The sequence below is a fragment of the Squalius cephalus genome (genome assembly GCF_949319135.1).
Source record: "Squalius cephalus genome assembly, chromosome: 6".
In the NCBI taxonomy this organism is placed as follows: Eukaryota; Metazoa; Chordata; class Actinopteri; order Cypriniformes; family Leuciscidae; genus Squalius; species Squalius cephalus.
Window position 1 is genome coordinate 16468941 of NC_137127.1, and position 23251 is coordinate 16492191.

At 36.5% G+C, this 23251-nt stretch overlaps 1 protein-coding gene across 3 annotated transcripts in view; it reads left to right on the forward strand.

Moving 5' to 3' along the window:
* Positions 1-652: 652 nt before the first annotated feature.
* frmd4a (FERM domain containing 4A) overlaps positions 653-23251 on the forward strand; it is a 173201-nt gene continuing 150602 nt past the window's right edge. For 2 of the 3 annotated variants that reach the window (XM_079874799.1, XM_079874798.1), the window contains exon 1: positions 7464-7943. In XM_079874799.1, coding sequence (XP_079730925.1) covers positions 7899-7943 — 45 coding nt within the window. In that variant the 5' untranslated portion in view covers positions 7464-7898. Of the gene's footprint in view, positions 880-3533; positions 3721-7463; positions 7944-23251 lie in introns of those variants that run through there. The other variant, XM_079874788.1, reaches the window with a different exon arrangement.

A 23251-nucleotide genomic window follows, 5' to 3' on the forward strand; every position in this document is an offset into this window, starting at 1 on the left:
TGCTGCAGAGAGACTGCAAGGTTACTTCACACACACACACACACACACACACACACACACACACACACACACACACACACACACACACAGAGAGAGAGAGAGAGAGAGAGAGAGAGAGAGTTTGGGGTTGCTGATTGGCTGAATGTTTATGAATGAATGAATCTGCTGGAAAGCTTTGATCTAAAAAAAAAGAAAAAGTCATGCTGGTTTAAATCACATAGGCCTAATGTTGTTGTTCATTCACCTCTTCCAATTCAATATTTTAATCTATTCACATTATCTTTATGTTACTTGGACATACAGTAAGCATGCCATATTAACTTTTAAATAATGGGGTATGTGTGTGGTCTGGAAACATCAACTTGTTGACTAAATATTCTGGTTAAAGAGTGTGATTCAGACCTGATCACTTGATGGGATGACTAATCCAGTTTAGTATGGTCACTGATGTCCAGGTGAAAGTGACTTTGAAAGAGCAATGTTTGGCAGTAGCCTATTATAAGTAACATTTTCAATGACATATAATCCTTCATTTGTGTACGTTAATCAGGACTAGCGATTCCATATTCGTAAATAAACTCTTTTGAGTCAGTTCTTTTCAATGAATCTGTTTGAATCTATTCGTGGTTTTGAATCAAATGATTCGATCAGCTCACTCACGCATTGAATCGTTTGGAGCGATTTTTACTCATCAAAAAAGTAGCGCGAGAGACGCAGATAACAGCACATAAATCAATAAGAGGGCTGGATTAAGTGGATATTTGCCTACAGTAAATTGAAACAAAACCTTAAAAACTTTTTATCATCTGTCTGCGATGAAAACTATCTTTATACATTCGATACCTGCACGTGCAACTTGGGAATGAATCTGTACAGCAGGTAAAACATTTTTCAACCTGTATAACCATGTTGTTGTTGTTTTGGACCTTTTGAAATGTACCTGTTTAAAGTACATTTGGACTGTAATATTAATAATACTATGGTACTATTTCAGTATAGTGGCTAACTAATGTTGTGTCACGTGACTTTTAGTGGTAATTTGCTTTTGACAGTGTGCACAACTTGTACTTGTAGCAGGTGTGGATGCTACAGCAGGGCCTAACTGGAATTTGCAAACCAGTATTTGGTTATGTAACCAGACAAATGGGCATAATTTTGAATGTCGCTAGTCATTAATGCGTCGTGGAAGTCGTTGTGACTTATTTTAAATGCTCTTTAAGCAGAAAGAAAGGATTGAGTTCTGTCAGTGGCCGTATGTAATGGTAGGCTAACACTGCTCTTTTCCAGTAACCTTTTTACTGCTTGCTTATTAGTGCCAGTGTATGTGAATACTGCATATAATTATGCTATGCCTTTCTTTACTGCTTAGCTTTGTGTGAATGGCTGTGAATAAAGAGATTTACCTTGCCACTCACTGTAGTTAGTGTGTAGGCTAAGATTTAATTTATTCAATTCCAGCAGAGGGCACTGTTGTGTTGATATGTAGAATCTGCCTGCCTTTTAAAATATTTATTCCAAGTATTATTCTCTAAAATAATCTAATTTCACTTAAAGGAAATGAGAAAAAAAAAAGGATCTTTTTCGTTTTATTGTTTCATTGAAATTACAAAAATGTAACAAAATGCAGCAAAATTGTTACTAAAATGCATTTGTAGGCTAGTTAACATTATACAAAACATAGCCTACACAGTATCCTTGTTTTTTTTCATTTCCTGGTGTGTTTGTATCTGAACTTTTCCCATCTATATAAAACAACATGAATATTATTATTAATAGTAACAATTATTAACAACAATAATAGTCAATTAATATTTGTATACTTTAGAAAACTCCATTTGTATAATAGTAGTAAAATCAGTAATAGTTTATAATTATTTATGATGATGATGATGTTAGCTATTACAATTGTAACATTTCAAGGTGATCAGTCTGATTTGAGATTAAATACTGTAGTTTTTTTTTAAATCCTGAAAAGAAGGTCATGCATTATTGCATCCATCCATGCATCCATCAAGAGAAGGTCATGCATTATTGCTATTAAAATGAGCTTTACTGAATGCACATACTAGGTTCCACTTTACACAGACGGAGTTTTGAAAAGCATGAAGTTTCAGCAGCCACTCAAAAGAAAAGCGCTTTGAGACTCAATTCAATTCAACTTTACTGTGTGATATTATTATTGAATTCTCACTTGAGAGCTGCATGCTTTATTAAATCAATAGGGCACAGAAAGCAAATCACTCTAGCACAGGGTTATTTCTTCCTCTATCACTCTATCGTGTTAAAGTGATAGTAGGCTGACGTTTCTCTGTTCGTAGAAGCCCACAGTTTTTACAATAAATGTATTAGGGAGAAACACGAACACTCTACCTTTCAAGTATTCATTTCATACAATCCGAATTGGACTTTCAATATTTTTTCCCAAGCATGGAGAATGTACAAGCATGAATCATTATGAGCTATAAGCATGCCCAACTTCACAGTTTTTGTCTGAAAACCAGAAGTATTAACCTGTTCTTGTGGTGATGATGCATTAATTAATATACACAGGTCAAACATGCAAGTTCTGTGTCAACCTGCTATTATGCGGCTAGGTGTGAATGGTTTATTTGTCTAGCGACAAGATCAATACAGATCTGGCTACATGATGGACCTTTAAATGCTCTTCTCTCATAGCTGACACTCAGTTAGATTGTGAGAACATATTGCATTCTTTTAATGTATTCTATTGCTATAGTCTGAATCCTATAAATTGCAATGCATTGCCATTAATGAATCTTGTTATATTTGACTTCAGTATGACTCATTTGGCAAAGCATAACACAATTCACTTATCTAATTAAGTTATGTAGCGGCTTTGCATTATATTAACAAAACAAAATAATAATCAAAAATAATAATTCAAATCAATACTTGGCGTCTGTGTATTGATTCTGTATTGTCTTAAAATCTTATTGCAGTACTAGACAGTATTGATTTTCCTCCCATGTAGTCTTCACAGATCCCATGGGAGATACTTTATATTCTACCTTATTTAGGTTGATTTAATTTAAGTATATACTTGAATTTAAGTGATTTATTTGCTTGGTGCGGTGAGACTGTTTGCAAGTCTTATATATCATCACTGAAGATGTTTAGGCTACATATACTATATACAAATTATTTTACCAGCAGCTGACATGCATTTTGCTTTTTTGCTTTTCACAGATATGATTTTTTTTTTTTGCCCAATCTGTGTGTTATTACAGCTATTTTTACAATGTAGTACTATGTACACAGTCTGTAATTACAGCTATTTGTACAATTTAAAACGCAGCTACATTTTTGTCGGCATAAAACTCATCCAAAATCATTTTTAAAAAGTAATAGTACAATCTGAGAGGTATCATTCAGGTAGCCTATATATCTATGGTGAATTTAGCTATAGTCTAAATAATAAAATCAGATGCCAAAACTCGTTTATATAAGCTGAATCTTTATGTAAATGAGACCTTTTCCACTCATGTATGTGACGCATCTTGTTTATTTTCCAGACAGTTTTAAACGGCAGCAGGATTTGACTTCAAGCGTATCAAGATTGGCCTTTGCCCTCTTCTGGTTGGGATTTGATCTTTTCTTCATCTGACATTTAAAACCCCCACAGAGAGGAGAGATGAAGGCAAAAGGACAGAACATTCACAGAGGTCTTCAACAGGATAGCTCTTACCTGAACTACACACTGTAAGTCCCCAGTAAGGGCCTAACAAGAGTGACATGTAACACTGGAGTAATGGCTGTTGAAAATTCAGCTTTGCCATCACAGGGATAAATACATTTAAAATAAAAACACAGTTATTTAGGGGCCAAGCAATGTAGGCACCCATCGCAATCGTTAGTTGTCGTCTTCTAATTCTTTCTCTCTTGAGTCTGTGGCAGCCCATAAAACTAAAAGTAGTAAAATTTGGCACACAAGATAGAGGACAGTCTGAACATCTGTCTGGACAATTTTGGAGTCTCTAACTCAATCCCTGTAGCACCACCAACCATCCAAATATGCACTCATGTTTATGCTAATAACTTTTGAACCGTATGGGCTTGAAACAACTTTTTTGGCTTTGTCCTTGGCTCAAGACGATCCGATTTGCGTGACGTCATTTTTGTAATTTTGGCATTTTGAATTTTCCTTAAAAAACTACTTTTTCAAACGCCTCCTAGACCTTCTCCTAAATCGAACCAGATCATCTTCAGACCATGCTGACAAAAAACCATGGAATTCAAGTTGATTAGTCAAACCGTTCTCAAATAACTTGCGAACGTATTCTACGAAGAGCATGCCAAAGTGAACGTGAGGCTATATCTCTGCAACACTTTAGCGTATTCAGACCAAACTTGGTGTGTGTTATGACAACCATGAGCTCAGGGTACCTGCTCAGTTTTGGCACAGTGCCACCTAGTTATCAGGAGATATAAAAATATATATGTGACCCTGGACCACAAAACCAGTCACATGGGTACATTTTTGGAAATTGAGATTTATACATCATCTGACCGCTGAATAAATAAGCTTTCCATTGATGTATGGTTTGTTAGGATAGGACAATATTTGGTGGAGATACAACTATTGAAATTCTGGAATATGAGGGTGCAAAAAAAACGAAACATTGAGAAAATCTCCTTTAAAGTTGTCCATTTATGTTCACGATTGTGCTGCATTCACTCACAAAAATAAATGTTTTATATATTTACGATAGGAAATTTCCTAAATATCATGGGAAATTGATCTTTACTTAATAGCCTAATGATTTTTGGCATAAAAGCAAAATCGATAATTTTGACCCATACAATGTATTGTTGGCTATTGCCACAAATATACCCGTGCGACTTGTGACTGGTTTAGTGATCCAGGGTCACATATTTGCTTATAACTTCTGTAAATAAATGCAGCCTTGGTGAACATAAGAGACTTCTTTCAAAAACAAATCAAATTTAAAAATCTTACTGACTGACAGTAGTGTAAAGTAATTTTTTTTTTTTTATTAAACCTTTATTTAACCAGGGAAATAATCACATTGAGATAAATATCTCATTTACAAGTGAGATTACAAAAGATTACAAGTAATCTTTTTGCTATGCTTTTTAAAAGATAGACAATACAGGATGGACTGCACAAGCTCTTCAAATATCATGCATATTGCCCAAAGAGTAAGAGAGATGAGCATAGAAAGTTAAAAAATAAGGAGACATGCAGTAGATGGCTTGGCATATAGTTAGCATTTGATCTTTTTGGACTAGACTGGAACTAGGTAGTGCATTGAATGCTTTTATTTCAAAAGAGCAAGGAAAATTGTATTCCTCACATAACTGAAGCAAATAAGACCGAAGTGTATCTTGACCACAGTACTGCTGTCACATGAATTAAACCTCAGCACGCACAGTTTTGGAAGGGTTTTGATTCTGTCCTGGCAACACAGACCCTCTGCCACACCCGAACGCCCCCCACCCTGATGTCTCGAGTCAGTCAGTCCGACCGCGAGTGTGACTTCATTTATCTTTGTTAGTCCACTGCTGCTCTGAAGGGATAATTAGTCCTGTGTGGGTTGGAAGAACCAGCCAAGGAAAAAACGCTTGTGCATGTGTGTGGAGAAAGAGAGAGAGAGAGAGAGAGAGAGAAAGAGGGAGACCCAGGTGTGGGAGCTTCTGTAAAACTACACAAAGCAAATCCTTTCAAAGGGATAGTGCTTTTAACCCTTTTGAGGTAGTGTCACATGGGACGAGATCCCATAAGGAAAAGCAGACTCTAAAAAAGTGCTGCCTTCTCACCTTGTGGATTGTGTGTGAAAAAGAGAGGGAGAGTTGCTATATCTAATCATATGTTTGGGGAAAGTATGTTAGGTCCCCTGAGGCTCCTCTCACTATCGCTCTTTCTTTCTATTCTTTCTTTCTCATTCATTCATTGGACCAAGAACAAAAGCACAGATTAGAACGAGATTTTTACGGTTTCTGAAGAAAATGTGATGCTTCAATAGAGATAGATAGATAATCAATGTTAATAAATGTACAGTATATTAAAATTATAGATTTTTTTAAAAACTGTTTTGTCCAAATATAAAACACTAAAAACAAAAATGTAATCTTGATACTATAATATAATTTTATATTCAATTATTAGTGTTTATAAATATAGGTTTTTATTTTAGGTTTATTATAGGCTTTGAGCATGTTGCTATGCTGTTACTAGGTTATTCTGCACTGTAAGAAATTATATGATCAATAAGTCATGACAACATATGTTTTTACATTACTTAACTCATCAAAATAAGTTCAGCAATTTTCTAAAAATTATTTAAATTGAAATTACATATAGCCAAGTTGATTGTACTTAGAAATTTTAGGCAGTGAGTTTTTTTATTTATTTTTTATTACATTGCGGGTGGTTGGTAATTGAATAAGAAAATGTGAGTTATGCTTGTCTCAGTTTCGTGTGTAAAAGTTATCGCCATGGTGCTGTGGGTTGTTACCTGGGTTGTTTGCTCTGTACAATATTGCACAATACAATATTGTACAATATTTTCATGATTTGTTATCACAACTTTTTTTTCTTTTGACAAATCAGCTTATATTCACTAATGTTGTTCAGATAATATAATATTTTGAGTTTCTGTTGAACTAATCTCTTTCTTTGTATTAACTAAATTTTTTTAATTTGAACTCAAAATTTTAAGGCAACCAGGTTCCTCTTTTAAGTTAAACCAACAATCTTTTTTTTTTTACAGTGTAGGTTCTTTTGATGGATTTTTAATGGATTTTTAATCTTGTTGGTTTGCGGTTGCTGCGGGTGGCTGCTGGGTGGTTGCTTACTGGTGCTTTCCAGTGGAAAAGTCACTACCATGATGCTAGGGTGTTTTAGGTGGTTGCCAGGGTGTTACTATGCAGTTGCAAAGATAATCTGTTGAGTTATTTGCATATTGCTATGTAGTTGCTAGGTTGTTCTGGGTGGTTACTAAGGGGTTGCTTAAAGGCTCAAAAGTCTTTGATATTGTAGTCCAGATATGCCTCAGGTCCCTCTTTCAATGTAAATCTGTTTTTCTTTTTCTCCGAAATTGTAAGTCTGATCGCATAGAAAACTACCATACCACGATTTAAAGCACAAATGAAATGTGTTGAGTAAAACACTGGTTAATGGTTTGTTCAAATCCTTTACATTAAGTATAAACAACAGTAATACAGTAGCAAGCACTTATTCTTTTTCTGCATTATTCATTTTTTTCCTTTTAATTTAGGCAAAGTGATGCTGTAACTGTCTACTGGCACTTACAAATCAATCCTTTTAGAGAAAGGGAAGGTGTGTGTGTTTGCTTGTATCCTAAGTGGCCTCATGGTACTTGATATGATTTCTGTGTTCATTGATGGGTGGGCACGCTCTCTCTCTCTCTCTCTCTCTCTCTCTCTCTCTCTCATTGCCGTGTTTGGTTGTATCAGTCGGATTTGTGAACGTGAGAGCGCATGTGTGTCTGCAGTGCTGCTTGGTCATTTGAAACGGCAGTCTCTGCCTCCTCTCGGACCGTATGTGTGTGCGAGTGCGTGCATGTGTGTGTCCGTCCTCAGGGAGGAGGGAGTCTAACAGGCTGTTGGAGATCAAAGAAGAGACGTTTCATTTGGATGAAGGACGGAGCTTGAACAGTGCTTTGGGATTTCTGAACGGAGGGGAAGACGTTGAGGAGAGAAGTAAGGAGCGTATGGCCACGGGAACGGGAAACTATTGTACAGTGTCCTGTGAAAGAGTATACAATACATTTCTTGAGCGTTAACTAAACATTGCCTGGACAATTTTGGTGGTGTTGTAGAGCGTGACGATTGCCTTTAGGGTTTCGGCACGCTACTTGAACATTACTTAAACGCTTGTTTGCAGTATAGACATCATGGCTGTGCAACTGATGCCCGAATCTGCCGTCTGCCTGCTTATGGTGAGTACGGTGCTCTTTGAGCCAACTCTAAACACATGCACACACTTAAACGCACCCTCGGGATTTAGTTTAATGAACTATCTGTCACATTTGACCTGATGGGTTTGACTGCTGTTCAGTCTGTCTTTTTCTTTTTTTACTTACACACACACAAAAGCAGTAGCACGTACACTCTGCAGCACCGCCACCAAACGCTGACCGAATTGCAGCACGCCACACTAACATTGCAGTGAAAAACCTCTGACAGGTGCCCTGACATCAGCATCTAGGAACAAACCCTCGCCGTATGTCGTCTCTTGTACAACTACCTCTGCTTTGAGAGAAATCTGGAGTTCAGCGAACGCACATTTGCAGAGTGTGCTTTTCAAGCACTGGGGTCTTATTACTGCACGATGGGCTTCTTTTTATTAGTGCTGAATTTTGTTTCGCTGACTTTGTGTATGTGTGCGCGCTCAACCTGTTTGGCTGAATAAGGTGTTTGGCCTCTTTTTTTTTAAATCTGGGAATTGTGTGAAATCAGGTGGATGATGATTATTGATTGTGTGCACCTGTTTCAACGCCGCTGAGTCTGTCTATTGTGCTTTTGAAAGGTGTGGAGAAAGGTTGTGAAGCTGAAAGAGAGAGGGGGTGTGGCGTAGACTGGTGTAGGATCACCTCTGGAAAGACAAGGAGAACGCATGTCACTCGCCTCAACCCTCTGCCCTACCTGTAACAGCTGTCTGTCTCCATGGTGATAGGCCACGGTGAGACAGACAGGGAGAGAGAGAACGAGAGAGCAAAGTGCTCTGCAAATAAGCTTTCATCTTCTATTTCTCATTTTCTTTTAACTGCTTCTATCACCTCTGACACTGGAGTTCAGAATACCTTGGAATCAAATCCAAATCCACAATTGCTTCAGAAGATCCATCCAGGGATGCAGTGATATAGGAATTTGGGCTGTTACTTATATGAGATGCACAAATAGCTTAAAGGAGAACTCCGGTCAATTTTAACATTGAGCTCATTTTTTTGTACATTTGGAGTGCTGTCAGTACAGAGAACAACGACAAAAATCGGTGTTGTCTACACCGTGTTATCCTCTTTTTAAAATTTGCACCCTGTTGACTTCAATGGGGCAAGTTTTAAACCTGCTTTTAGCCTCTTAACATCCTTGATGTGTCATTACAAGTGCCCAGGTCATGTGAGTGATTCCTTCGGAGTGAACGCGGGTCAATCTGACTGCAGTAGATGTGAAAGACATGAATAAAAATGATGTTTATTCAGCCAGCGCACATACCTGTATTTACATCCTGTTTTCGGTCGAAGTCCATAGTAATCGATTGTCGAGTTCACGCGCATGATCATAGGTACTAAACCAATGCGCGTGAACTCGACAATCGATTACTATGGACTTTGACCGAAAACAGGATGTAAATACAGGTATGAGTGCAAATTTTAAAAAGAGGATAACACGGTGTAGGCAACACCGATTTTTGTCGTTGTTCTCTGTACTGACAGCACTCCAAATGTACAAAAAAATGAGCTCAATGTTAAAATTGACCGGAGTTCTCCTTTAAAGGGATAGTTCACACAAAATTTTGTCATTTACTCACCCTCAAGTTGTACCAAACCTGTATTAGTTTCTATCTTCTAAGATATTTTGAAGAATGTCTTTACTCAAACAGTTGACGGTAGCCATTGACTTCCATAGTAGGAAAAAAAAAATACTATGGAAGTCAATGGGGTGCATCTACTGTCTGAGTAACGACATTCTTCAAAATATCTTCTTTTGTTTTCATCAGAAGAAAGAAATTCATACAGTTTTGGTACAACTTGAGGGTGAGTAAATGTTGACACAATTTTAATTGTTGGGTGAACTCTCTTTTTTTTTAACTCCTGTTTTGTTTGTTGTTTTAAAATACATTGTGCACACTATAATTAAAATGCTATAATGTACAGTAGAAAAATAAATAAGAATTATGGATAACTGTGGATAACTATTTTTGTATGCTGGCATAGAATGAGTTTGCTGTCTGAACTGAAAAATCTTAACAATATATCCATACCTTATTGATTATTGCTACTATGAGTTTTTTTATGACGATGATATTGTTTTTTATTTATAATCATTTATTTTTTATTTTTTATGAAATTAGATAATTGTCCATGAACATTTCCTGGATTGTTTTTATTTAAATGACCTTTGCCGTTATCTAATTACTAATTACATTATCATCTACATCACTTGTAGCATTTAAAATGATTGATTTTAGTGTTTTATACTTAATTTATTTTAACAAAATAGTATAGAATGTATATATTTTAAAATTTCTATCTATCTATCTATCTATCTATCTATCTATCTATCTATCTATCTATCGAGATGTTTATACAGTATAAATGTATATCTTCTGTTCTCCTTGTCCTTGTGAAGTTCTCTCGCTCTCTCTCTCTGTTTCTCATCGTTCATAAATGTTGCCAGAACAGTCAGATGATTCACACATATACATTCACACATGCGTTTATATAGACAGCTGAACGTGTTGAGTATTCCTAAAGGCTCCTCATCGCTCCTTGTTTTTAGGCGGAGATGATTGCATTTTCTTCGTATAATTTATTCATTATACTGCCTCAGTGGCTGTATGTTTTTATAAAGCCAGAGTTCACATTCAAGTACACACTTTATCATGTTAAATCTTTGGTAACACGTGAAATATTAACATGATTTTGGGCTGCTTTTTGATGAATATTAATGATGTATCTGCAGTGAGCATTAATATTTCAGTCAGAACGTTAATTAAGATGCTTGGCATTTGTAAGAGGCAAGAAACCACAATAAAACACAAGCATGAATCCATGGGAAACACTGTGGCTGTGTCATTCTCATTCTTTCTCACTCTGAGGGAGACATGAGGGAGACATCTGAGGGTAAATGCCTGCCAACCAGGCCTCCTTCCTCTCACTCTCATTAGTCTTCTAATAAAAGCAGCAAACACTTCATATTTTCATTCATCTCCTGCATTTGTCACGGTGACATCACTGCACACATCGTTTTCCTTTGAAGCACAAAAACCTAGACGGTAAAATATGATCAAAGTTAACGGTCGATCTGGGGGGATGGTGCAAATTATGCACACGGTATGAACAGAAAACTGCCTCTTTTTTCGCTGTTTACGATTTGCATGTATCATGGGACTGTGGTACTGTAGAATAATGTAGAATTCATAAATAAAAAAAGTAAAACTGAACATATTTAGCTGTTTTTCCCCCCAGGACGTTGCACTCGATCTGAGCAGTAAACTGGATTCTTTTATTTGTCGTTTATAATTTGAATACATCATGGGACATTTTTTGGGTGATTCTACACACAGACACACACACAGGCGTGCACACACACACACATACACATTATAGTCTCACCAAGGCTGCATTTATTTGAATGAAAAAATAAAACCGTAACATTTGAAAATATTATTACACTTTAATATAACTTTTTAATTGTAATATATTTTAAAATGTAATTTATTCCTATGATGGTAAAGCTGAATTTTCAGCATCATCACTCCAGTCTTCAGTGTCACATGATCCTTCAGAAATCATTCTAATATACTGATTTGCTGCTCAAGAAACATTTTTTATTGTTGACAACAGTTGCTTAATATTTTTGTAACACCGTGATATATTTTTTATACATTATAGAACATTATAAACAGCTTTACTGTCAATTTTGATCAATTTAATTCATCCTTACTGAATAAAAGTATTAATTTCTGTAATACTGTGAATACATTTTTTGGGACAACATTAACATCTAATTAGCATCTGTTTGTCTTAATACAATTGAATATAAATAATAATAGCACTTAGCATTTCACCTGCATGTGATAATGCAGAATTCATGGATTTATGACAATGTCTCAGATGGTGACACACCCACACGCCCCACACAGCATGCGGTTCCTGTACTAACCCATCTGTTCGATTACCATGGTTACAAAATGGTATACGACCCCACCTATCAGGTCCTCCTTAGCCATCTTGCCATCGAACTAAATCAATTTACAGAAACAGCCTGTGACTGAAAATGTTCACTTAATAGGCTCATATCTTCTGCTTTGTCAAAATATTTTATTTATTGTTTACACACTTTTACAGTGGCTCTGACAATTACTCATCATCACACGTCTCTCTCTTCTGATGAATACTTTATTAGTTTCAGTATCCTGCTGTCATATCATGTTATCACCAGCGCAGTGTATGCAGCCTAACAATGCAAGCTTTCATTCTGGGAAAATCTGTTCCTTATGGGAACTGCATGTGCACATAAGCGGCATCTGCGTGCACCGTGCTCCATCATCAACCCATATCTCTTGCTCTGTACTATTTGTGTCTAGATCAACAGCCTTATCTGTCTGAGATCCTCTGGGATGTTCAGTACAGCTCTGCGACCATCAGAATCTCATTACGACTGCAGATAGTGGTTTTAAATGCATTCTGGTATTGGGCTGGCATTTTTATTTGTGTTGTGTGACTAGGGTTCCTGTAGCTTAAACAGTAGCACATGGCGCTAGCAACTTCAAGGTCATGTATTTGAGTCTGATGCGTGGATGAACTGAAAAAAGAAATGTATAGCTCGAGCTTTGAGTCACTTCTGATAAAAGCATCTGCCTGTAGCAGCATGTAATGTGAGTGAATTGTTCAAAGTAGCAGTGAAATGCCATAAATGATAAGGGACATTTATAAGGGACATTTAGGATAATCGGAGAGCTGGTAAAATAATTGAATAGGGGAGCGCGGGGCACAACCTAACGCGGGGTTAGTTGTAACAGGCTTGTTTTAAATACTTCCGCACATGCTTGGATGACGAAACTTTGTTTATTTACTAGTTGCCATATCAACACTATATAGAAAAAAAAAAATCCGCCAAAATTATTTTATTTTTGGAAGATATCCATACACATTTATTAAACCATAGCAAAAGTAAATTTCTTACTTAAGTTAATTTTTCATCTCTATTTTTTGTGTTTATTTAAAATAAGACAAATCTGATATTATTTTAATCTCCAAGATGTTATTTAACAGTTGAGATAGTTATTTAATGTTTCGCTAACTAGCAGAAGACACTAGCAGGGTTTAAATCCCAGTTGTGCAGGCGGGGGCATGTTGTAACAATGCGTTACAATGTGCCCCTATTAGAAATATGCTATTATATTCTATACTTTTATTAATTTTATTGAGAAAACATGAGAAAAAGGTGAATAAAGACTGAGTGTCAATGTTCAGAAATTACTAATTATTTATTTGTTTTGAACTATGTTGTATAGCTGTGTTTTCATGTGTTCGTAGTCAAAACTCAAAAATGAGTTTCTATTTAATTATTAAAAATTGCCATTATTTTATATGAAAAAGTTTTTTAATTGCATTTTATTTAGAAAATATTTTAGTTTGTTTTGTAATTTTTTTTTATTAGATCAGATAACATTTTAAGCTGTTTTATGGTCACGTTACAATGTGCCCCTGCACATGTTACAATGTACCCCACCTATGGGGCATGTTGTCACATTTCACTTCCATTCTTTCGGGGTATATCAAGAAAAAAGTATATACTGTATTAATAAAACAAAAACACATAATTGTAGTAGACATGTGGGAAATTAATGTGGGAAAAAATAAATACTCTGAACCATAAGTAGATTTACACAAACTGAGAAAGTCAAAAAGCGTTAGGTTGTGCCCCGCTCTCCCCTACTTGTATCAGAATATCTAAAACAAGTTAATGTTGTTAAGATAATGCCTAAATATGGATTTTGGACTATTAAAAATGGTCATCATTCACTTGCATTACATGGAGAAAAATCCAGGAATGTTTTCCATTAAAACCTTAAAGGTGCTCTAAGCGATTTTGGGTGACGTCACTTCTTGTTGACGTTCGAAGTATTGTCAAACAAAATGGAGGCTAGCTTGACCCTCCCTCCTCCTCATCCCGTCCCCTCCCCCGATGTAAATCCTTCTCCTTTTCCCTCTTCTTTGCTATTTGTTCATCGGAACTTCGTCTCTTTGGCCGTCTGTCGGCCATATCAAAATTCAATTCTTTGGCTGAGGAAAGAAAGTTTTATACTGTACACCTTCTTGGATGGCCTTGGGGTGAGTAAATAATCAGGAAATCGGCGATTTTAAAACCGTCTTTAGATCACTGCAGTTTTAAAGAGAAAATACTCAGCAATGGTGTTGACTTATAAATTTGCACATGGTTTGTCTTAAAGCATAATAAAAACACCACATAGACATATAAACAACATTTAAAAACTTGATTTTCACTACAGGGGGACTTTAACACAATACATAATTAACAAAACGAAAGTAAAGCGGCAGCCCCTCACGGACAACTGCTGCATATAAACATAATAAACCACAACATAAATGTCCCAGGCCTGGTCCTCTCTCTTCCTTCACTGTCGTCCCTCCTCCTCTTATCCATCCGGAGCTCCTCCGTGAGACATTCGAGACTGATGTGGCGCTCAGGTCACGCTTATTATCACTCGCTCCACTGGCCTCGCTCCGTTCCCACAGCTCTTGCCCTCACCCTGCTTGCCACACTATTCCTTTAAGTTTAAACTGAATCGTGCATAATACAATATAGTAATGTTGCATAGTGAACATGGTAGATCTCAGCACATTTGCATATTGGGATTGTCGTATTCGCTCTGACAGTCACTGCAGAAAAAGGACATTAGATTAAAATGTAGCAGGGAACCTCTCAGGATATATATAAAAAAAATCTATTTTTCCCCAATCTATGTTTTCCTCTCTCTTGCCTTCTGTCATTAAAGATCAGCTGCATACCACATTACACTGGAGAGTTTTTTGCTGTCCAACGGAGGATGCTGAGTGTATTTCACCTTTTAAAAGGACTAGACAGTTTCTTGGCCTTGAGTAGCATTTTGCATATTTGGCCCAGAAGTGCAGTGGCAAAGGTGATGAGATAAGCAAATTCTGCCAATGAAAATATTTCATGAGTTGAAAAGATTCCCATGAAATTTTAATTATTTGAACATGGTCTTTTAGCTTGAAAATTTAGCAATTTCAACAGTGTTTTGTATTTATTTCTCACATTATCACAGTTTATTCACTATAATTTAGAAAACGGTTATAAAATATGTTTCACTGGTTTTGGCCATCCCTGTTAGACTGTCTCACAAATGAATTAGGTTAAATAGCTGTCCACTGTTAAATTTAAGTACACAATTAGATAATACCAATTTAGGTCAACAAATTTCCAAGCAATGCTTACTTTTGTTCAGTCTGTGGTGTAAAAAGGTCGGATTAGCAATTAAAGAAAAAAACACTTAAGCAAAACATGGTCAGGTCAAAGTGTCTGAATAATTTTTGGTCCCAAATTTTTATGACTTTTACTGGTAATCCACTGTATGAAGAATTTGTGGGTATAATATGACACAGTTTACTTTATTTTGCTATCTTCACTTACATAAATGAACTATAAAGAAGACTTACAGTACATAAATGTCCTGCACCCACTAGTAAATAAAAAAAAATTTTGATTTCTGGTGTCTGAATAATTTTTGGTTTGACTGTTTGACTATATTTGTCAGGTTTTTTTTTTTTTTTAAATGTAGTTCACTCAATTTTAATTGGGTATAGTAAATAACTGTAGTAACAGTAATTGTTTTGGCAGAATCTAGTGTCCATTGTAAAAGGTAGCAGTGAAAACATGCTCTACCTGCTCAGATGTTTGGACACTGTGGGTTTGAGCGCTGTCTATTGAGACTCTTCTGAGAGAAACAGTTATATAGTCCACAGGGAGCTGTTAGGATGAGCGAGCGTTTACTTTTATCTCCTGTGTTTATTATTTTATAACCTCTTTTCTGTCTTACCAGCTTTAGTGCAGTGCTTGAGAGATGCCATCCTTCACTGAAACGTTTCTACAAGAGAAAGTGTGTCAGCTGCTCTATAATATAGCACTTCCTCAAAGTGTCTCTTGTGAGTGTAAAGGACGCCCTTGCTTTGGAGACGATCTAACTTTATCATTTTTCAGAAGGTGTAAAGCTAGTCTCAGCTTCAGACAGCACGCCCACTGACCGCCTACAGTCCTTTCACAGAACACAACAATGCCCAGTGCTAGATGAACTCACCAGCTCTGATTCTGATTGGTTGACTATCCAAAGGTTTTGTTTCAGTCTATCTGGAAAGTTGTTTTAAAGGGGTCCTATTATTCCTTTTACAAAGTCTTGATTTTGTTTTTGGGTGTACTAGAATATGTTTTAATGCTTGATTGTTCCAAAAACGCATTATTTTTCACATTTTTCCTTATTACAGCATCTCTCTCCCCGGTCTGGCTCGAACACGCCGATTTCGATGAAGCCCCTCCTTCCGAAATACGAAATGTGCTGTGATTGTTTAGCTGGCCTAGTGTGTTGTGATTGGCAGCGTGATTTGTCTGAAAACTAAGGTAATACAAACAGTAATCGATCACAAAACCATGGTTAATGGTTAATGGTCATTACTAAGTCAACATGGAATCAAAGAGCTAATACAATATATTGAAATAAAATCGAATGGGTTAATGCTACAGTCAGATCGTGAAGGATGCAATTAAAATAAATACATGTACTATAAACCACCATTGCATTTATTTATTTGCTGGCAATCTGACAAAAAAGCTTGATGGTTTAACATTTGAATATTAGTATTGTAATATTACAATTTTATTTTACAGTACAATGGTAAAATTGCAATATCTATTATTTTCTTAAAAATTTTTTTTTAAATAATAATCACAACAAGAATCATTATTTTAGTCATATTTCGTTATTTTAGTCAAATTGAATTGGTCAAAAATAATAGGAATGTGGCATATGAAAACTTTTTAATAAGTGTTCACTTTATAGTTTCTGAAAGAGGTTTGAGTATAAGAGTATACCCGAGTGTGAACACTTTTTTCCATATCGGTCATCGTAAATTATGGTTTGCACAAAAATAAGCAGTCCGTTTTTTTTTTTTTTTTTTTTTTTTTTTAATCAGATGCGTTCTGCAACAGAATCAGCCTAATCATTAAAGGTAGGGTAGGTCAGAATTGTCTAAAAAAACTTTTATTCAAATTTGTTTAAACTGTCTTTATATACCAATACATAATTAAAATGCAAGTACTCTGAAATAGAGAGTATAAAAAATTGAGTGACTCTAGTGTATTTAATCTTCAATAAACACAGCTCATTAATTCCATTCACTCCCACCTAAAAACGGGTGCGCGACTGCGCGCACGTGGGCAGAGCCAGTAATAGTGGCGGTAGTCATGGCGACGGAGAGTGACAGTCGCGCAAGCCAATCACTTGTTTCGTCCCGGTAGGAATTAATGAGCTGTGTTTTTTGAAGATTAAATACACTATAGTCACTCAATTTTTATACTCTCTTTTTCAAAGTACTTACATTTTAATTATGTATTGGTATATAAAGACAGTTTAAGCCAATTTGAAAAAAAGTTCTTTAGACAATTCTTACCTACCCAACCTTTAAAGTGTAAGTTGCAGGTTAAATTTTTCACGAAGTAATGCAATGTGTTTATTAAACATAAAGATAAGAACCGCCCACCATTGTTTTTTATACCAAAATGCTGATATAATATGAAAAGTTGGCACTTTTAACAGTGGTTTTAACCGCTCCCGCTGCCTTCCACTAGATGGGGCGTGACGTCATAAGAGGAACTCACTAGTAGAGTTACCATACGCTAGCAGCTATAGATGTCTTACATAACTTCAGAAAAGTTGGTTGTATGTTTTATTTGATAAAAAAATTATGGATAAAATAACTCCATTGTAAACATACTCGTGTGTGCTGACTTCAAGGGGACCGTGATCCTGCCTGAAATGAGAATAAGCTATTCGCAAAACAAACGGGTTCAGGCACGTCAGATCAGCCGGTCGCAGGTCGAGCTGTTCCACTAAACTCCACAACGCGTTCACCTCACGGCAGCACACACTCTCCACTGCTGATTCAACTGGGTGGCATAGCCCACACAAACACAGTGATGGGGACATCGATCTCTCTTTTTCTTTTCTGACAATAAACATCGCTAATTAAATCGTGAGGAATTGATAACGCGTGGACTGAGGAAGGGTATTACATGACGTTTGAGGCGTCGATGAGACTAGCGATTTGTGCAGTGTGTGCATCTCTAACGTTGCAGGCTTGCAGCTCTGATTTGGACTGACTTACTGTAAGTAAATAATGTCTTCAGTCGTTGTCCCTCCTTGCTATTCTACATGACGGCAATATTTTGAAAAGACTTGCTTGTTCCCTTATATTATCCGGGTTAAGTTTGCACCAGGCTTGACTAGCTCTAACGTAGCTAACGTTACTCACCTGGCCAACCCTCCACTAATTCTCCTCACACCAAGCATTAATAACTCTTTGAGTGCCATGGCTCCCCTCTCTCACGCCTGACCAGTTAAAAATTGTAGGGCTGTGGTCCATAAAGAATTTGATGGTTTCCCACATCCTCAGTCGTTCTCCAGATAGCCATAATACAGTAGGAATCTAGCGGAGTATGGGTTGCGAGTTCCTCTTATGACGTCATCACCCAGTAACTGAAAAAACACGCTACCTTTGAAGAAACCCCAATATATGTTATTTTAACGCATTTTAAGACAGAAATAATTAAATATATACATATAGAGCACTTTAATTTACACATTAATTGACTGTGGTGGTTAACCTGCAACTTACACTTTAAATCTTAAAAAATGTAATCTTTCCAAGTAGAGCTATTAAGGCAATCTGGTGAAAATTCCTCTATTTTTGCATATTGAAATTAGCCTGGAAATCCAGACCTAAATCTAAAAGATTAATGGTCTGGCGTCGACTAATGAAAATCGGCCAGCTCGAGGGGCGGCACCAAGCATGCATTTGAAAATCTCACTGCACGCAATTGGATAACACTACGACCAATCACAACAATAAACCCCAGCCACCAGCGGAGCTATCTGGTAGATTGTACTCTTACCGTATCCAGTCGGCAAAACAGCAAAACGCCCTTCTTGCAACGGAACGATTCGAGTACCGTCTTCTGTTCCTCTTTTAGATAAAAAGCCAAGTCTAACTCGTTCATTGTAGCGGCCAAAGCCGTTTCAAACAACTGGTGTTCATCCATAGCCATCTTGCAATGTTTACTAATGACTTCGACGTCACAGCGCTGTCGTCATCTGTTTGGCTCGCCTCTGGCCCGCCTATATCAGATAACCCCATGTGATTGGTGCAGCTCGGATCAAGGGGCATATTTAATGAGCATGTATTACTCGACACTAGAGTAACTCGCTGAGCAAATTGAACTTGTGCTCTCGCGAGAACTCTGGATTACCAGGGTATATTGAAATATAATATATTGCAAAAAAACAAAGTGTCAGTTTTTAATCAAGTTTATTGACCACCTGAAACTTTTGGCTGACGTCACCAGTCCATCTAATTTTACAAGCTCTCCTTTCCAACCATTTATCTGCATTTTGAAAAACATCATACCCATATTTCAGTCCAGTCTATTCCCATTTTTCTCACATATAATATCCTATTTTACTCCGAAATACATTTGATTACGGAACTTAAATGGGTTTTGAACATTTTTATGTTGACTACAATATTATACGTACCATTTTTTACCTTAACATTTTTACTTGCTATCTGTCTGATGATGTCACCTGTACATTAGGTCTGTTGTACATTACACACAGTACATTAAATGTAATATGCCCTTGATTAAAACAGCACAGAGCTCTGCATCTTCATTTTAGCAGTATGCAGTCTGTTCACACACTGAGCTAATGGAGAGGAATGGATCATCTCTCTCTCGCTCCCACAGAACAGCCCTTGAATCCGCACTAACCTCATTAAACTGCCTGCATACGGGACATGAATGGAAAAATTAGGTTTGAGATGCACACATGCGGGATCAGAGCCGCACATACACACCAGATGTCTCTGCCACGTTCACTTTTAATCATGTTAGAGCTTATTACTGCGCTGGCCTTCCGTTGTTTGGCTTTATCGATGATGTCACCCCTATGTCTATGTGAGTGTGTGTGTTTGTGTGTGTGTGTTCACACATATCTGATATATTGAGGTCAGTGGAGCACAACACCTCTCAAACAGGACATCCATCACTGTGTACTTCACCAAGAGAGGAGAGAGAGTAGTATATATGTACAATCCTGTTGGTCCGACAGCAGCTGGTCTGGTCTACACTGAGTGTGAAATGTTTTGTCCAACCTAAAACATTTATTTGATATGGTAACATCCAAGTAACTGGTTTAATTCAAGTTGATGAAATGATTTAAATGTATAGTTTACCCAAAAATGTGTATTCTGGTCTATAAGATTCATGCTCTACATTCCCAGTCATACAAACAGTTTGTGATGAATAAACTGTTGTTCTCAAATCTAATTCATATACATTAAAAAATGGCATTAAATGTTAATGTACGCAGTTTTTTATTGGCCAAAGCGTATAGCTTTAAAAGACACACAAGTCATAAGTGTTGTTATTGTTAACAAAAGCTAAAACTAATAAAATTATTTTCAGTTATTGAAATGAAGATGAAGTAAAATAAAATATAAATATTAGATAAAAAGCTTACTTGAGACATTTTGCCTCGGTAGCTAAATTACATTGTCTAGTTTACTTTTAGGTTCTTAATCTTAGGTTTAGGTTCTAAGTACAAAAATGACTAAAAATAAAAAAAGCTAAATAAAAATGACAAAAACAGAAACTAAATTTAAATTAAAACCTGAAAATGTAAAAATAAAAGCTAATTCAATTCATGAAAATTCACACTAATTCATAAAAATAAAATAAAAATACTATAGTATATAACACTGCAAGTCAAATGAGTCACTTTTATGGTACTTTCTTTGAAGATGTTTTCTCGACAGCCTCTGTTGCTGGTCATATTAATTGTAAAGTTGAAAATCCATTAAATTCTACACAATAATTTACTTTGTTTTCCACTGAAGAAATAGTCATACAGGTTTGGAGCAACATGAGGTTGAGTAAATATAGATATCTTTGTAAATTTTTGGGTGAACTATCTCTTTAAATATATGACTGAATCAATGTGACAACATTAGGTTACCAGTGACTTTACGTCTGTCACATTACAGTATTTTTAGAGTGGCTTGTTGCTCCGAAATGATTTTAAGTGTGACAAAAATGATGATCTAACATGTTGATAAACATTAAGGGCTTTTTTTAAGAAAAAACATTGGAAGCACAAATAACTTAAAAGTATTTTTTTAGAGATCAGATCAAGTAGAAATAGCTCCTTAAGCTAACAACTGCACATGCTTCTGGTGTATTCTGAGAGTCCTGGTCCTGACCTGGGTGTGTGTGTGTGTGTGTGTGTATTACTTGATATTCTGCAGAATGACATCATGCAGAGGGTCTAAGTGGAGAGAGAGAGAGAGAGAGATAGAGAGAGAGATGGTGATTTATAACAGTATTGGGAAGTAGACCCCCCCCTTCTTCACACACACACACACAAACACACACACACATACACAGCTACAAGACTGCTGTGAGATGAGACCCCATGCTGCTGTGAACCAAATAAAACTTCCTCCTCATTAAAATGTACGCAGAGTGTGCATATAATTAATGATTTTGCCCTGTAATAAAACTGCCAATCTCTATATTCAGTCGTCAGCTCATATCCCACGAGCAAATCCATCCAGGATGTGCCACTTTTCAATAAGACAGAGGTTATGATATTGCTGCAGGATCGCTAGAGGCTGTTGATCTCTGAGCAATGATCAATATTAATCTGTGTGTATGAAGCAGCAGAGACTGTGGATTAAATATCACTGTCCGTAATTGAGAAGATCAATGGGGTGCTGTTTCCTGTGACTCTATATTTATACACCTTATAGATTTCCTCCCTGCACTGCGGAGCTCAACCTCTCACCTCATGCGGCGGTTTGTCCTGTCCTACTGTGTTTGTGTGTTGGAGGGAAGATGGCGAGTTAATGTGGCAAAGAAAGGAAGAGGAATGTGTGTGTGTATGTTGTTGGAAATGTTAGAGGTAGATACTGATTTGGGAATATATAAAACTTGTATTGTTTTATTTGTCAAATGCACAGTACTTGTGGAATGAAATGCATTATTTTTGTAAAAATTTAAATTATTAAATTATTAAATTATTAACTGACTGCCACAATAACACCACAATCGGGTATTGTTATGCGGCTGCTGAGGCTTTACTAAGGTTTTTTTTGGTGTTTGCTAGCTGGTTGAATTTACATTTTATTTATTCATGTAGCAGACAGCTTACAAATGAGGAACAGAACTTAGTCAGGTTAGACTCCATATTGAATTGATGACGGGTGAAAACGAGGCTGTTAGGGATAGACTTAGTCTTTACAATGGCACGCACAAAGGTCCTAGATCAGGGTTCACCAATCTCGGTCCTGGAGGGCCTCTGTCCTGCAGAGTTTAGCTCCAACCAGCTCCAACACACCTGTTTGAAAGTTTCTAGTATGCCTAGTGAGACCTTGATTAGCTGGTTCAGGTGTGTTTAATTGGGGTTGGAGCTAAACTCTGCAGGACAGCGGCCCTCCAGGACCGAGATTGGTGAACCCTGTCCTAGATCATGTAATTTTCACAACTCGCAACTTTTAAAATATTTATCAAGTTTTTGTCTACTAAAAGTTTTTTTTTTCCTGAAAGACGTTTCGTAAAAAATCGGTGTTGTTAAGCAACAATACAAGAACACACTGTATTCTGTCCCTCACAGCCTCATTTTCATTCCTGTCAAAGATTATTAGATTTTATGCATTTAAAAAAATATATTTGTTGTTTTGTATTCTTTTTATTTATTCTTTTTTTATTTATTTTTAAATTGTTTTATTTAGTTATAATTCAATCAAATGCTCACAGGAAAGCTTTGTCTTTAGATGGTTCCGACCCAATTCTCGTTTGGGTTGTTTAGGGTTACGGTTCCATCCAAATAATGGTAATGCCAAACCCCTTTATTGTATCACTGGAGCATCTGAAATGACCTCCTTTATTCAGAGAGAGAGCTGAATTTGCCATACTGAAGCATTTCTTTGTAGTGTTTTTAAATGCACAGAATGGGTGAAATAGCTCACGTAATGAACGCTACTAGTTCTCAAAACATTTCTGGCAGATTTTATTAATTATAATAAAGCTGTCAACTTCTCATCAGTGCCCAAATGTTTAACCCATGTCTTTTTTTATGTAAAAAGGTTTTCGACACAATTCATTACAAAACGCAACTTTTTGCATATTATGTTGAGTTAATGCACACACC